The sequence below is a fragment of the Oryx dammah genome, unplaced genomic scaffold, assembly GCF_014754425.2.
Source record: "Oryx dammah isolate SB20612 unplaced genomic scaffold, SCBI_Odam_1.1 HiC_scaffold_4, whole genome shotgun sequence".
NCBI lineage: Eukaryota > Metazoa > Chordata > Mammalia > Artiodactyla > Bovidae > Oryx > Oryx dammah.
Genome location: NW_024070188.1, coordinates 73724150 through 73741195, shown reverse-complemented (window position 1 = coordinate 73741195; position 17046 = coordinate 73724150). Strand labels below are relative to the sequence as shown.

Sequence of the window (17046 nt, the reverse complement as noted above, 5' to 3'; positions counted from 1 at the left end):
TATAAAAATGGATGGTGAGGCCTCATGTTATGAAAGGGAATGCTCAGAGGACAGACTTTGGTGGAGAAAGTTCATAAGTCTGGTTTTTGACATAAGGTTTAGTTAGGTTCATTGAGTTATCCAAGTGAAAGTGTCCCATTATATTGCAGAATTTGTTGAAGATCCTAGCTTGATACTTCAGAATTCTTATCCAGTTTTCACCTCTTTTGTGTTGGGGTGGGGGAGAAGGGTGCAGTGCCGCACCACTTTCAGGGTCTTAGTTCCTTGACCAGGGATTGAACCTGGAACCAGGGTGATTCATGGCTTGTCCATGTGGATGTTGAAGTTATAAAATGTTGTCAGGGCTTAGCGGAGAGCATCAAAGTTAGAATTTATGGGTGAATGAAGGTGAGCAAGTAGGTGTTCATTAAGTGAACATTAAAAGAATGAATGTGACCTCCCACAGATAGCATGAGCTTCTAAAGAACTGGCTTTTTAAAAGAGAATGCAGAAATAACCATGATCTAGAAACATAATTGGAGAGCAAAGAAATGGAGCTCCACCTTTTAACCCAGTTTATTTTTTAAAGGAAACCTTAATTGCAAAGGGCTGAAAGGAAAGTAGTGTCAGCAGATGATAATCTGCTTTAAGAAGGTAGGGGAAAGCTTGGAGCAGAGGTCAGTAATGGAGGAACATTTGCTCGTCATAGAATAAAGTGTGTCTAGAGGGCAGTAGTCAGGTGTTTAGGAAGTAGAAGAACAGAGATCTTCATGGGAGGTTCATAGCAATAAGGGTGGCAGTGTACTTGGGGCTTCCCTGTGGCTCAGATGGTAAAGAATCCTACTGCAGTGTGGAAGATCTGGGTTCGATGCCTGGATTGGGAAGATCCCCTTGAAGGAGTGCGTGGCAACCCACTCCAGTATTCTTGCCTAGAGAATCCCCATGTACAGAGGAGCCTGGCAGGCTGCAGTCCATGGGGTCGTAAGGAGTTGGACACGACTGAGCAGCTGAGCACAACTAAGCACAGTGTACTTGAGGGTTGCAAGTACTTGAGGGCTGCAGGTATTTCATCTTAACTGGTAAAAGTGGGAGAGTGATTTGGTGCATTTGGCCTCAGCTGACTCTCTGAGGAAGGTAAGACTGAGCCTGTGGTCAGTGGACTTGTGTAACTTGCCCAGAGTGATGACTGTCCCAGAAATTATAGCCCTAGGATGCTGACAAACTTAGGTAAAATAGTGTTAAACTGTCCATTCTGAATATTTACCAGTTTCTTTTTCATATGTTCTTAAATACATTTTCTCCCAGGGTAATGTGGTGTTGACCTTTCAAATTTATGAGTGTTTCTTATTTGTTTTGTTTTGAATGGTGCTAAGTGTTTTATGTACTTAAATCTATCAGTCTTTTACTTTATTGTTCTCTATATTTGTCATACTTTGGAAGACCTTCCCAGGAGGTACAAAGAAGTACCCCAGTATTAACAAATGTTCACTGCTTTTTTCCTAGTGTACTTGTATGGTATCATCTTTAACATTTAAATGTTTAATCCTTCTGGAATATGTTATTTATGTGTATTGTATTTTATACAAATGTATTTTACATATATTTTAAATACATTATATCAGCCCTTTTCTAAGCGACAAAACTATTTTGAACACATTTTTTTTTCCTTTGGTATTGTATGTTTTCTTGCCTGTTTATTTGGAAATTCCATTAAATAGAGACTCTGTAAAATCTCTACCTTATTTAGTGTCTAGTTATCCCTTTTTTGTTTTAAAAGCCATACTGAAATATATTTAAAATTAGTGTTCTATTTATCAAAACTACAAATGGACGCATCCTTTGGCTCAATAATGCCATTTCTAATAATTTATCTACCTAACATATCTATGAAATGACATCTGTACAAAATTCTTCATTGCTTTCGGAGGGGAGGGGTAAACCAAAAGATTGGAAACCACTTTGATAGCCATCAGGGAAACTGATTAAATAAATCTGGGTACAACCATGTAGTGAAAAACTGTAATAACTTTTTTTTTTAAGTAAAAAACTGTTTTATATACTAATATAGAATCTTTGGTTTTTTAAATGAAAAGACCCAGGCACAATAGTATATATAGGAGGTATATTGTTTTTTTTAATTGAAGTATAGTCAATTTATATTGTTTCTGATGTACAGCAAAATGGTTCAGTTTTATATATATATATTTATTTATTTTCATTTTTTTCCATTATGGTTTATTACCATAATGGACATTAAATATAGTTCCCTTTGCTATATAATAGAACCTTTTTGTTTATTCACTCTAAATATAATAGTTTACATCTGCTAGCCCCAAACTCCCAATCCAACCTCCCCCACCTCTACCCTCACCCCCTTGACAACCAGAAATCTATTTATGTCTGTGAGTCTGTTTCTCAGATGAGTTCATTTGTGTCACATTTTAGATTCCATCTATAAGTGATATATGTTATTTGTCTTTCTCTTTCTGACTTATTTTGCTTAGTATGATCATCTCTAGTTGCATCCATGTAGCTGCAAATAGCATTATTTCATTCTTCTTTTATGACTAATATTCCTGTGGGGGTGTGTGTGTGTGTACGCTACATCTTTATTCATTCATTTGTTAATGGACACTTAGGTTTCTTTCATGTCTTTGCTATTGTAAATAGTGCTGCTGTGAACACTGGGGTACATGTATCTTTTCAGATTATAGTTTTGTCCAAATACATGCCCAGGAGTGGTATTGCTGGATCATATGGCAACTTTTAGTTTTAGTTTTTTGATGAATCTCCATAGTGGCTGTACCAATTTACATTCCCACCAACAGTGTAGGAGGGTTTCCTTTCCCCTTTCTAGTACTATTCACTTGTGTATTCCTAAAATATCTTACTGATGACATTGGTTACCTTCAGTGACATTGGTTGGCTAAGGGCCAGGGATCCGTGTCCTTTTGTACTGCCTGAATTTTAAGCTATGAGAAGGTATTACCTAGTCAAAAATGGATAAAATTCTAAAATATAAAATCACATGCTGAAATTTTATTTTTGTAATTCTTGAATGAGTATTATCTTTTAGTAGCCTTAGAATTCCAAGCTAAATTTTTCAAAAGTAGGAGGTTAAAAAGCATGTTGTTTTTTTCTGTTTTATTCCCATAGGGAGTGTGCAACAATCAATTAACCGTAAACAAAGCTGGAAGGGTTCTAAAGAATCCTTAGTTCCTCAGAGACATGGTCCACCACTAGGAGAAAGTGTAGCATACCGTTCTGAAAGTCCCAACTCACAGACAGATGTAGGAAGACCTTTGTCAGGATCTGGTATAACAGCGTTTACTCAAGCTCATCCTAGCAATGGACAGAGAGTGAACCCCCCACCACCTCCTCAAGTAAGGAGTGTCACTCCTCCGCCACCTCCAAGAGGCCAGACTCCCCCTCCAAGAGGTACAACTCCGCCTCCCCCATCATGGGAACCAAACTCTCAAACAAAGCGCTATTCTGGGAACATGGACTACGTCATCTCCCGAATCTCTCCAGTTCCACCTGGAGCCTGGCAGGAGGGCTATCCTCCACCACCTCTTAACACATCCCCGATGAATCCTCCTAATCAGGGACAGAGAGGCATTAATTCTGTTCCTGTTGGCAGACAGCCAATCATCATGCAGAGTTCTAACAAATTTAATTTTCCACCCGGGAGACCTGGAATTCAGAATGGTAGTGGTCAGACTGAGTTTATGATGCACCAGAATGTTGTCTCTGCTGGCACTGTCAATCGGCAGCCACCCCCTCCATATCCTCTGACCCCAACTAATGGACAAAGCCCCTCTGCTTTACAAACAGGGGGTTCTGCTGCTCCGTCATCATACACAAATGGGAACATTCCTCAAGCTATGATGGTGCCAAACAGAAATAGTCATAACATGGAACTTTATAACATTAATGTACCTGGACTGCAAACAACTTGGCCTCAGTCATCATCTGCTCCTGCCCAGTCATCCCCAAGCAGCGGACATGAAATCCCTACGTGGCAACCTAACATACCAGTGAGGTCAAATTCTTTTAATAACCCATTAGGAAACAGAGCAAGTCATTCTGCTAATTCTCAACCTTCGGCTACAACAGTCACTGCTATTACACCAGCTCCCATTCAACAGCCTGTGAAAAGTATACGTGTATTGAAACCAGAGCTGCAGACTGCTTTAGCACCTACACACCCTTCTTGGATACCGCAGCCCGTTCAGAGTGTTCAACCTAGTCCTTTTTCTGAGGGTACTGTTATGCCGCCTGTTGCTGAAGCTCCAAACTATCAAGGTCCGCCACCACCTTATCCCAAGCATCTGCTACACCAAAACCCATCTGTTCCTCCATATGAATCGGTCAGTAAGTCTAGCAAAGAAGAGCAGCCAAGCTTGCCTAAGGAAGATGACTGTGAGAAAAGTTATGACAATGTTGATACTGGAGATAAAGAAAAGAAACAGATTACCACTTCACCTATCACTGTTAGGAAAAACAAGAAAGATGAAGAGCGAAGGGAATCTCGTATTCAAAGTTATTCTCCTCAGGCATTTAAATTCTTCATGGAGCAACATGTAGAAAATGTGCTCAAATCTCATCAGCAACGTCTACATCGTAAAAAACAATTAGAGAACGAAATGATGCGGGTAAATTTTTTTTATATTATTATTTTTTATTTTTATTGGAATGCAGTTGGTTTACAGTGTTGTGTTAGTTTCATTTGTACAGCAGAGTGAATCAGTTATTCATATACATATACCCACTCTTTTTTATATCTTTTTCCCATATAAGCCATTACAGAATATTGAGTAGAGTTCCATGTGCTATACAGTAGGCCTTTTTTAGTTATCTATGTGATATATAGTAATGTGTATATGTCAGTTCCAATCTCCCAGTTTATTCCTTATTCCGCTGATAAGCGTAAGTTTGTTTTCTACATCTGTAACTCTAGATCTGTTTTGTAAACAAGCCCATTTGTACCTTTTTTTTTTGATTCCATATATAAGCGATATTGTATTTGTCTCTTTTTCTGACTTACTTCACTCTGTATGACAGTCTCTGAGTGAGTGAGTGAGTGAAGTCGCTCAGTCGTGTCCAACTCTTTGCGACCCCATGGACTGAAGCCTACCAGGCTCCTCCCCCCATGGGATTCTCCAGGCAAGAGTACTGGAGTGGGTTGTCATTAGTCTCTAGGTCCATCCATGTTGCTGCAAATGGCATTATTTCATTCCTTTTATGGCTGAGTATAAAACCTTTAAAATTTTCTATTTTTATACTTGATCATGCATTTGCTTGGTGTTTATTTTAAAATACTGTGGTCTAGTATTCTTATGCTAAATGTATTATCAGTTATTTAAAAGTAAGTAAACATTAAAGTACTTTAGATTATACCATTTTATTTTAGCATTTCAGGATTTACCCAGAATTTTCTATAATAAAATTGTAATAAATTAAGAAAAGTTTAATTTTCAGTATGCAGTTTCAGTTCAGTTCAGTTCAGTCGCTTAGTCGTGTCCGACTCTGAGACCCCATGAATCGCAGCACGCCAGGCCTCCCTGTCCATCGCTATCTCCCGGAGTTCACTCAGACTCATGTCCATCGAGTCTGTGATGCCATCCAGCCATCTCATCCTCAGTCGTCCCCTTCTCCTCCTGCCCCCAATCCCTCCCAGCATCAGAGTCTTTTCCAGTGAGTCAACTCTTCGCATGAGGTAGCCAAAGTACTGGAGTTTCAGCTTCAGCATCATTCCTTCTAAAGAAATCCCAGGGTTGATCTCCTTCAGAATGGACTGGTTGGATCTCCTTGCAGTCCAAGGGACTCTCATTAGGCATACATAATCCCTTTAATGGAAACTGAAGCAAGAGTTATTTTCTAGAATTTACATATTATCTTACATTTTAAAATAAACTAGAAATATCTTAGTCCTATCTCTTGATAAACTTATGAAACATATTTTTATTTATAGTTGTTTTGGGGCTTAGGGGTTTATTCATCAGGTTGGTCTTACTAGAAGGGTCAGAGACATCTCCTTTCAGTTATTTCCCCTTCTAATTTTATTTTTATAATGTACTAGAAAAATGTCCTGCAATTATTAAAATCTATTAAAAAGGAGATCGGAATAATTAAACCCTTTAGATTAATTTCTGTTGTGATTCCATGTAACTCTCTTCTTTAGATACTATGGTGGTACTGTTATTTTTAATCACATGTTTACAGTTCAGAGGTTTGACTCCCAGTCTTACATCTACTGCCCCAAATCTTAAGAGGCTCGTTTGTGTTAAAGTTTCTCATGACATTTGAGAGAGCTGTTCTTTTAAAATGATTTTTCTGGATCTGACTTCACAGTATAGTTACTCTTGCTATAAACTGAATTTTATTGTGAGAAATACCATAATAACCTATATGGCTTATCCATATTTAGCTCTTAGGATTTCTTACTAAAGTCTGTCTGTATGTATTTTCTTAGTTTATTTTTCCTTTTTCCTCTTCACTTTCACTAATAGCTGATTTAAACTTTTATGGTGTTGGAAGCTTTGCTGACTTCTGTAGCCTCCATTACTGTGTAGGCAAGTAAGATTTTAAGAGAAACAATTCTTTACTAAGTCTGGCATGCCACCCTTCTTAAAAGATTTTGCATGCAAATGCCTATTCTAACAGAAGCATGAGGTTGCTGTATTTTAATTAGTCTTGCGTTTCTAGAGTTATCTACTTTTCAAAACAAATTCCTTTTCTATTTAGATTCTTAAATTAATCCTTTATTAACTAGTCATAAATAGACTGTTCTTTCCTTCTAAATCCAGGTATTCCATGTCTACTTAGACACTGGTTTTTGATTTTTATTTTTATCTGGGGTTTTTTTCGTATCTTCATAAGTCACACTGACTCTTCTTTGAAATGTTCCAAAATATCTAAAAGATACCTTATAATCAAACAAGTAGTCCCTTTGAAATAAGGTAGGACATACTCTGTGCATTTTGTGTTAGTGATGGCTGTGAGTCTTACCTTTACTCTAATGCCCTGAAAAAGATAAAAGGAAAGACTGACTTATTAGTGAGGGGGTTGACAAGAGAAGATATTCTTTTGTTCTTAATACATCAGTTTTTTAGAATAAATGAACCTGGAGTGGAAGAATTTCTTTTCATGAAGACCAAAATGAGAATATTTGAGATATAGGCATTCTACAAGTGGATGCATATAATGAAAGCAGTCTGATTATGTAGTTTGGGATGAATGTGCAGGGAGAGATAGATGAGGGTGCATGTTAACGTGTTTGGTGATTGCACACTGGGAATTCTTTTTTAGTACATTAGAGAGGAGTAGAAAGCTGACCATTGGTAGCATCTTCTCCTTGCTCTCCACAGCAGACTCTGCATATGTATTCACCTGTGTATCCTGTTAACTATCCCTTATGCTGCACTTTTGATAATTAATTTTCTCTGAAATATATTCTAGATTTTAACATGCTTTATTAAAAATTATTATGCATTTAACCTTTAAATATATATGCCTGAACTTTTTCTGAGCAATTTCTTAATATTTAGTATAGAAGATAATTCCTCATTTAATATTAAGTTTATTTGCCTAGGTTGGATTATCTCAAGATGCCCAAGATCAAATGAGAAAGATGCTTTGCCAAAAAGAGTCTAATTACATCCGTCTTAAGAGGGCTAAAATGGACAAGTCTATGTTTGTGAAGATAAAGACATTAGGAATAGGAGCATTTGGTGAAGTCTGTCTAGCAAGAAAAGTAGATACCAAGGCTTTGTATGCAACAAAAACTCTTCGAAAGAAAGATGTTCTGCTTCGAAATCAAGTTGCTCATGTCAAAGCTGAGAGAGATATCCTGGCTGAAGCTGACAATGAATGGGTAGTTCGTCTTTATTATTCATTCCAAGACAAAGACAATTTATACTTTGTAATGGACTATATTCCTGGGGGTGATATGATGAGCCTATTAATTAGAATGGGCATCTTTCCAGAAAATCTGGCACGATTCTACATAGCAGAACTTACCTGTGCAGTCGAAAGTGTTCATAAAATGGGTTTTATTCATAGAGATATTAAACCTGATAACATTTTGATCGATCGTGATGGTCATATTAAATTAACTGACTTTGGCCTCTGCACTGGCTTCAGATGGACACATGACTCTAAGTACTACCAGAGTGGTGAGTAAAATCATAAAATTTGTATGTATTCATATGACTTATTAGTGTAATAAAATATAAGATGATATTATCCCTGGATGGGAGTCAGAAGTCCTGGGTCAGGTCTTAACTCCATTGGATAAATGTGAGTGAATCCTTTAGATACTTAGATTTATAAAATGAAAGTGTGTGTTAGAATTAATTATTTCTAAATGTCATTAACATTTTTGAATTAATCTCTTTACATTTTGTTAATGTGAAATGTGTCAGACAACAATTTGAAAAAAAAATTTTTTTTAATTGAAGGATAATTGCTTTACAGAATTTTGTGGTTTTCTGTCATACAACAGTTTGGAAATAATTTTTAAATGAAGCCCCCTACACACCACTGAGCTTAAGAACTAGGTTATTAGTATTTTTGAAGTCCCTAAACAATCACTTTGCTTTCTTTCGTCCACAGAGGTAACCTTTATTTCAAAACTCCATAATCAGTTCTTTACTTTTCTGTATAGTTTTATGCATATCCCTGAACAACATATTACTTCATTTTGCCTACCCTTGAACCTTTATTTGAATGTAATCATTCTACATGTATTCTTCTATGTTGACTTCCTATATTTGTTTGAGGTTCATCTGTGTTCCTGCATATAAATAAATAATAACATTTATTTTCACAGCTCTTTAGGATCCCATTATATGACTGTTATACAGCTTGTTTAAACACTTTATGTACATGATTCTCTTTAATCCTCACAATGTCATTGTGAGGCAGAGTGAAGAACCTGAGGCTAAGTTAGAAATTTGCCCATGGTCAGACAAAAAATAAGTGTAAGGGCTAGGCTTTGAACCCAGATTTGTCTGCTTACAGGGCCCATGTTATTTCTGCTATACCACACTGCCTCTCCAAGATCCCTCCAAGCACTAATGGAAGTGTAAGTCAATCTAACATTTGTTGAATACTTACCATGACTAGGTGCTTTATATATATTCTAATTTAATGTTCACAGCAATCCTCTGAGGTAAGTATTATTGCCTCCAGTGCTTCTTGTGAACACAAGCGGATTTACATTAAATAGATAGAACTTAAGATATCTGAACCTACTTTAATGTTCAGGTTGCTGCTGCTGCTAAGTCACTTTAGTCGTGTCTGACTCTGTGCAACCCCATAGATGGCAGCCCACCAGGCTCCCCTGACCCTGGGATTCTCCAGGCAAGAACACCGGAGTGGGCTGCCATTTCCTTCTCCAATGCATAAAAATGAAAAGTGAAAGTGAAGTCGCTCAGTCGTGTCCTACTCTTAGCAACCTCATGGACTGCAGCCCACCAGGCTCCTCCATGGGATTTTCTAGGCAAGAGTACTGGAGTGGGGTGCCATTGCCTTCTCCATAATTTAATATCTCCCCAGATTTACCTGAATCTTATCTAGGGCTTATCTTAAAAATATGATTCTTAGACTCTCTTCCAGTCTTCTGATTGAAAATCTCCACTGGAGGGTAGAAATTATATTTCAATCAAACATCCCAGTTGTTTATTACAGATAGGTTAGTTTCAGATGTTTTTCCCCTAGGTGATTCATCCAGTCATAGCTTTAATTACTACCTCTGCATCAATGACTTCGAAATCTCTCTTCAGAAATGTCCTCTCCCTTTCACACAGATTCCTAATAGGCCTTTCAAACTTAAGACTGCTAATCAACAATTCTTAATTTCTCCCCCTCCCTATTTGTTCCCCCTCCCTTTTGGTAAATTGTGCTACCACCACCCATCCTTGATTCTAAATGTGTTCACTTTTCTCCATCTGCACTATTATCATCATAGTCCAAACTTAACTGTAATAGCCTTTTACCTGGTCTCTTTTTCACCCTTGTCCTCCCTATACTGTATTCTCTATTCAGCAGTTAAAAGTTTTTTTTTTAAACATATATCAGACCTTTTCATCACTTCAAGAGAATGAAAAGGTCTGATATGTGTTTTAAAAGAAATGCCTTCATTTAATACTTATGTATATATGTAAGTATATTCATATGTGTAAATACACACATACACATATATATATATTCCAGTATCTTCACTGTACTTGAAGTAAAAGGCAAACCGTTTCTTTTGCTTGTAAAACCCATGTGCGCTGTCTCCTGCTCCATTTCGTTCCATTCTCCCCTTTACTAACCACACTGGTCCTCTCGAGTACTGTTGTGTGTAGAATGCCTTGTCTGGTTTTCATATTGTTGAGTTCCTCTTTTTTTTTTTTAAACAAATGTCACCTCAGCACATTTGCCATATCACCACATGTTGATTCTCTGTACGGGACGCATAACTGGTTCTTACATATGTATTTGTTGTATTTTTCCCCTACAGATAACCTGCCTGAGAGAAGAATATTGTCTTTAATTGTTAATGTTGTCATTTGCTGAATAAATGAAACACAGATCTAATTTGTTTGAAACTTTGTCCAGAATAATTGGAGAGCAGCCTGAATAACAAATTATCTGTCCTGCCTACTCAATAACTTTTATTGTCATCATTTGTTGTTGAGTAAATTACTGCATCTTAGGCTAATTTTTCTTAGTGTAAGACTTATCCTTTGGTATTTCAAGAGTATAGTCTCTAGTTATTAATAAGCACAGCATCAGTGATTTGGCATACATTGTGTCTTAGCCTGTCAACACGGGGAAGTGTTGTTAACTTTAGGATGTCTAAAGATTAAACAGATAGGTCTACTCTTATTGTTTTTATTTATGTATTTATTTATTTTACTATACAGGTGACCATCCACGGCAAGATAGCATGGATTTCAGTAATGAATGGGGTGACCCCTCTAACTGTCGATGTGGTGATAGACTGAAACCACTGGAGCGGAGAGCTGCACGCCAGCACCAGCGGTGTCTCGCACATTCTTTGGTTGGGACTCCTAATTATATTGCACCTGAAGTCTTGTTACGAACAGGTAGACGTTTGTCCTATAAAGAATCTCAGTATGCCTGTAGACCAGGAGAATATGGCTAATGGTTCAGGTTTACAATAAAAGTATTAATTCTATAGTATAAATTGGTGATTTAATATTAATTTTGATTGTATTCATTCTGAGCAGTTTTTTCAAAAGTGCTTATGAATAACCATAAATTTGGTGTCTAATTTTAGGCTATACACAGTTGTGTGATTGGTGGAGTGTTGGTGTCATTCTTTTTGAAATGTTGGTGGGACAGCCGCCTTTCTTGGCACAGACACCATTTGAAACACAAGTGAAGGTAAGGTGTAGAATCTGTACCAAAATAATTGTTGAAGTGAAGTGAAGTGAAGTCACTCAGTCATGTCCGACTCTTTGCGACCACATGAACTGTAGCCTATCAGGCTCCTCCGTCCATGGGATTTTCCAGGCAAGAGTGCTGGAGTGGGGTGCCTTTTCCTTCTCCAGGGGACTTTCCCGACCATGAAGCCCCAGTACCATCCACCTTTATCATCCTTTATTTGGAGCATCTTAATTTACAGTTAAAGACTGAGCTTGTAAGGATATAGGAACCCACTGAAATTCCACGTGTGCTCTCCCTGTGTGACTTTACCACCCCCATATCCTTCCTCATGCATATACTACATTCATGGTTCTTCCTCTTACAAGTTTTTAGTACCTTCTGAAGATGTATTCCAGTTTATTCTTTCTACTGACTGCTGGCTTTGTTTCCTTTCACGTACATTCTGGCCCCAAACTACTAACAAATGTCTGTATCTCCCTAGCACTTAAATGAAAAGCTGCTCACAATGTTGATCATAAATTATCCCATTTAAGAAACCTTTTAGTGGCCGTGTCTATAAAGTCCCAGTCTTTCCTCTGTTCCTTTGTTCATACCATTCCCTCTGTATGGAATGCCCTTCTTTCTCTCCCATTTTTCACAACTTTCCCTCCTTTCTCTTTCACTCCTGGGCATTTTTAATCATTCTTTGAGTGTGTCTTGACATACTGTCTTTTCTATGACACTCTACCCAAGTTAGGTTCTGTCACTTCATTTAATACAGTATATTTAAAACTTCTTCAGAATTTCTTTTGTTACAGGTTTACTGGTAATACATTCTCTCAGGTTTGTGTCAGATTTGTCTGAAAGTATCTTTATTTTGCCTTCATTTTAATACATATGTATATATGAAATAAATACATAGGTAGAAATACAAATATGTTTGTGTAGATGCTGTGTGTGAAAAATTGGATGCTTTCTCCCTAAAGATAAAGAACAAGGCAAGGATGTCTGGTCTGAGTCTTATTCAGCATAGTTCTGGATGTCTTAGCCAGTGTAATACAGCAATGAAAGAAAAAGCATAAAGGTTAGGAAAAAAAAAACACTTGCTTTATTCACAGGTGGCATAGTTTTCTATATTGAAAATCTCAGGCAATCTGTGAAAACCTCCATAGAACTAATAGTGAGTTTAATACAGTTGTAGGGTATGAGAGTAATATGTAATAATCAATTGAATAGGTGAGCCAATTCTAAAATTCATTTGGGTGGACAAAGAAACTGATAACAAAAACAAGTTTTTAAAAGGACAGAGTTTGAGGAATCAGCTACTTGATGTTAAGACTTATGAGGAAGTTACACTAATCCAGATAGTATGATATCGGCAAGAGGAAAGAATCAGTGAACTTAAAGAAAAATCAATAGAAATTATGCAGTCTCAACAGCAGAGAGAAAAAAGAGTTTGAAAGTACAGTAACTTCAGGGACTTCCCTGGCAGTCCAGTGGTTAAGACTCTGCACTCTCAATGCAGGAGGCATGGTTTGATCCCTCGTCAGGGACCTAAGATCCCACAAGCTGTGTGGCGTGGCCAAAAAACAAACCAAAAAAATAAAGGGAAGGAATATGAAATACCATGCAGTTTATTTAAAAACACACAAATAGTCCAGTAAGACTTCTTCATATAAAACTTGGAGGAAATTTGTTTTTCTTACCTCTTTCCTTCTAATTTTTAAAAATCTTCTTTAAAGGTTATCAACTGGCAAACATCTCTTCACATCCCACCGCAAGCTAAACTGAGTCCTGAAGCCTCTGATCTTATTATTAAACTCTGCCGAGGACCAGAAGATCGCTTAGGCAAGAATGGTGCTGATGAAATAAAAGCTCATCCATTTTTTAAAACAATTGATTTTTCCAGTGACCTAAGACAGCAGTCTGCTTCATACATCCCTAAAATCACACACCCAACAGATACATCAAATTTTGATCCTGTTGATCCCGACAAGTTACGGAGTGATGATAATGAGGAAGAAAATGTAAACGACACTCTCAACGGATGGTATAAAAATGGAAAGCACCCTGAACATGCTTTCTATGAATTTACCTTTCGGAGGTTTTTTGATGACAATGGCTACCCTTATAATTATCCAAAACCTATTGAATATGAATATATTAATTCACAAGGCTCAGAGCAGCAGTCAGATGAAGATGATCAGCACACAGGCTCAGAGATGAAAAATCGTGATCTAGTGTATGTTTGACACAGTAGGAAATAATTATAATGAGGATTGGCAAAAAGGCCTGAAACGCAGGGTTTTTTGAAGCTCTGAGAGTAAAATTATGCAAATATGACAGAGCTATGTATGTGTGCTCTGTGTACAATATTTTATGTTCCTAAATTATGGGAAATCCTTTTAAATATTAATTTATTCCAGCCTTTTAAGTCAGTAATTTAGAAAAAAATTTGTTATAAAGAAAGTAAATTATGAGCTGAATATTATAGTCAGTTCTTGGTACTTAAAGTACTTAAAATAAAAAATAGTGCTTTGTTTAAAAGGAGAAGCCTGTTTTCTATGTGTACATAATGCTAAATAATTTTAAAAAACAATTTTTGAAATTTTTTTGAAAGACAGTTTTAGTTTTATCTTGCTTTAACCAAATATGAAATATACCCCACATTTACAGAGCTGGATTTTTTTCCGTTCCCCATAACTTTATTCTTAGAAAAAATAAGCTATAGAAATGAAGGCATTCATGGTGGTGAGTGTTCCTAGGCTAATGATAATCTGTATAATTCACGTTTGATAAATAAGAAATTCAAAGTTGAATATGACTATAAAATATGAAATACAAAAATGAAATATAGTATGCTCATCCAAATGAAAAATAGTGCAGCTTATCTTTTTTCCCCCTGTGTAGAATATTTAATTTTTTAACATATCTCAAAAATTAATGACTTTGAAAGAAGCAAATCACTACATTTTTCTTTCCATACTGGTATTTTTAATGCTGCTTTAAGTTTTTAAAGGGAATAAAGCTGCCATAAATTAAAAGTTTCAGTACTAAAAGCTAAGATCTTTCATATTTTGACTCTGAAATTAAAAAATAATAATAATTTCACATGTTAAGCAGAGAGATTATTTTCAACTTCATATAAAACTTTGATTAGAACTTACTTGTGAGTACCTTTTCTATATAGTGATAGTTTGGATTACGTCATCAATAATGTTATAGATTTGCTCTTTGAAAACAGTGCTGCATACATGGACTGTTACTGGCAAAGGAAAGTCTGGCTATTTGGCAGCATTTTACCTATGGTCAGATTAATTGGTGAAAAAAATTATTATTATGTAACTTCTAATTAAGGTGGCCATTAGTAATTAGGAAAAAATACATAGTGGTCTTTTAGAAAATTCAAAACCTCATAACTTATTTAAAGTTAAATAATATGTCTTTCAGCATTACTATTATATATAATACTTAGGTTTTAAGGACAACTTGTTGTTTCATACCAAAATACATTTAGCTTATCTTTTAGGAAGGGGGAAAGGGCTCTATTCTAACATTAGTAAAATTTGTATTTTATTTGCTTAAGCTCCACTGGTAGGGAATTGTTTTATCAAAATTTAGTATCTGTGGATAAGAGGCATAATTTTAGTGATTTTCAAACTTATTCATATAAAAGCTAATGGAATCATATATGTAAGTAAAATTAAAGGCAAAAAAAAAAGGCAAAGCCTGTTCCAGTTGAATTGGGGAGGGCAAAGATTAATTAGCTCACACTTACAACGTTTTCACAGATGGCCTTCTCAGAGCACTACATAACCCACTATGTAATGGTGGGTCTTTGGCAGTTATTGGTCATTTTGAGAATCTGATGAAAATTGTGGGCTCTGTTCCCAGAAAAATGCATATCAACAGATATGTCTAAGATGTCGCATTGCAGTTGGATGTGTTGAAACCTGTCACATACTCTTGGTTATGGACCTCTGTCCTATAAGAACACTGATATATTAAATTAAGAACTTTGCTTTAAATTTACTGATTAGTGCTCAAATTAGCACATCTTGTATAAACGCTGATAATTTATGATGAGAAAGGTCTGTCCATGTGATAAGATATCCTTGTGAATGCCTCTCTGGTACAGCGCTCCACTTTAAACACACCCTTCCAAGGGCACTAACATACATGTTTGACTTGTTACAGGCTTAATGTAGAAATATTTGAAGGGCCTCTACTCCGAATTGTGAGAAAATGCACTGTGTTAAGACGGCGGTCTTCACTTCATGGAGCATTTGATTAGTCCTGTAAAATTCTATGCAAAACAAATTAGTTCAAGAACTTTTGTTGTTACCCACCTTGCTCTTCAGGCTTTCTCAGATTTATTGAAATTTCCATTTTTTATTTCTGGACTATGGTGCAATACAGTACAGAACCAACTTTGTTACAGTTACATTGTAGAAAAACTATGGTGCTGTCTTCCCCCTCTCCCCACAAAATCTGTGTTGCCCTTATTCCTCAAATGTAACAGACACTATAAATATTGTATCCTTTTAAATTTCCTCTGACAGTATAAACTTTTTGTATTTAAATGAAGCAGTGTACAAGCCTTTAGTATCTGCATTTTTTAACAGTTTGGATATACTGTCATATTCCCAAACTATTAAACTACATTCAGCTGACTTACTCCCAAACTATATCCAGTCTTCCAGTAGGAATCTGTTATTTCCTGCCAAAAAAATTAAACCAATGTCAAAAATCTATATGCTCTCAATTGAAATAGAGTGAAAACACTGATCAATCATGTTTTCTTTTTAAAATAATTTTGCCAGTCATTAAAAAAAAAACTTGCTGTCTTTCTTATACTTTCCCCTTTTATGCATATCAATGGTATTTATGAAATGTGTTCTGTAAGTATGTAATTGTAGATACAGTTATATATTGTCCAGTGATGTCCTAAGGCAGGCCCTGTTGCTAAATCTTTTCTACCTTATTTGTAATAGAAACTATAGAATGTATGACTAAGAAGTCACTTTGAAATTGACTTTTTAAAAAAGTTATTACCTTCTGCTGTTGCAAAGTGCAAAACTGTGAGTGGAAATGATTTATTCTGACTTAATAATATGTTGAAATTAGAGAATACAGTGGGAGGATTTTTAGATATTGCTGCTGCTGTTACCTAAGGTACTTTAGACATTTTTTCTTTAATAAACAAAAATAAACAAAAATCCCTTTGGTATTTAAAGTAAAACATTTAGCCTGTTTGTTTTAATCTAAAGCAAAAAGTAATTTTGGTCAATATAATGGTATATTTGTAAAGCGCCTTAATAGATCCCTTGTGAAGGCACTCTATACCACAGTTTACTTTTATATTGTATTATGTATATAAGTATTTTGTATTAAAATTGAATCAGTACAACACTACAGTTTTATAAAGTAATGCTTTGTTAGGAAAAGGAATTACAGCTTTGCAATATAACTGAATTGTTTTGCATACTTATGAATGTAGTAGAAATGAATAATCAGCCTGTGTTTTTAATGAATCTATTTGTATTTTCCCAATCATTTTCTCTAGTGTTAACATTTGCTGGGATCATAATAAAAAAAAAAAGCAAAATTCAAATCTTTAAATTATGTGTGGAAAGCTTTTAGGGTAAGTTGATTTTATTAATTCAAAATTTTAATCTTTTTATT

At 35.8% G+C, this 17046-nt stretch overlaps 1 protein-coding gene across 2 annotated transcripts in view; it reads left to right on the top strand.

The window, feature by feature from the left end:
* LATS1 (large tumor suppressor kinase 1) overlaps positions 1 to 16983 on the top strand; it is a 36606-nt gene extending 19623 nt beyond the window's left edge. The window contains exons 4-8 of one of the 2 annotated variants that reach the window (XM_040238663.1): positions 3136 to 4634; positions 7574 to 8156; positions 10896 to 11078; positions 11273 to 11379; positions 13104 to 16983. In XM_040238663.1, the coding sequence (XP_040094597.1) occupies positions 3136 to 4634; positions 7574 to 8156; positions 10896 to 11078; positions 11273 to 11379; positions 13104 to 13613 (2882 nt within the window). In that variant the 3' untranslated portion in view covers positions 13614 to 16983. Of the gene's footprint in view, positions 1 to 3135; positions 4635 to 6491; positions 6555 to 7573; positions 8157 to 10895; positions 11079 to 11272; positions 11380 to 13103 lie in introns of those variants that run through there. The other variant, XR_005720814.1, reaches the window with a different exon arrangement.
* The last annotated feature ends 63 nt before the right edge of the window (positions 16984 to 17046 follow it).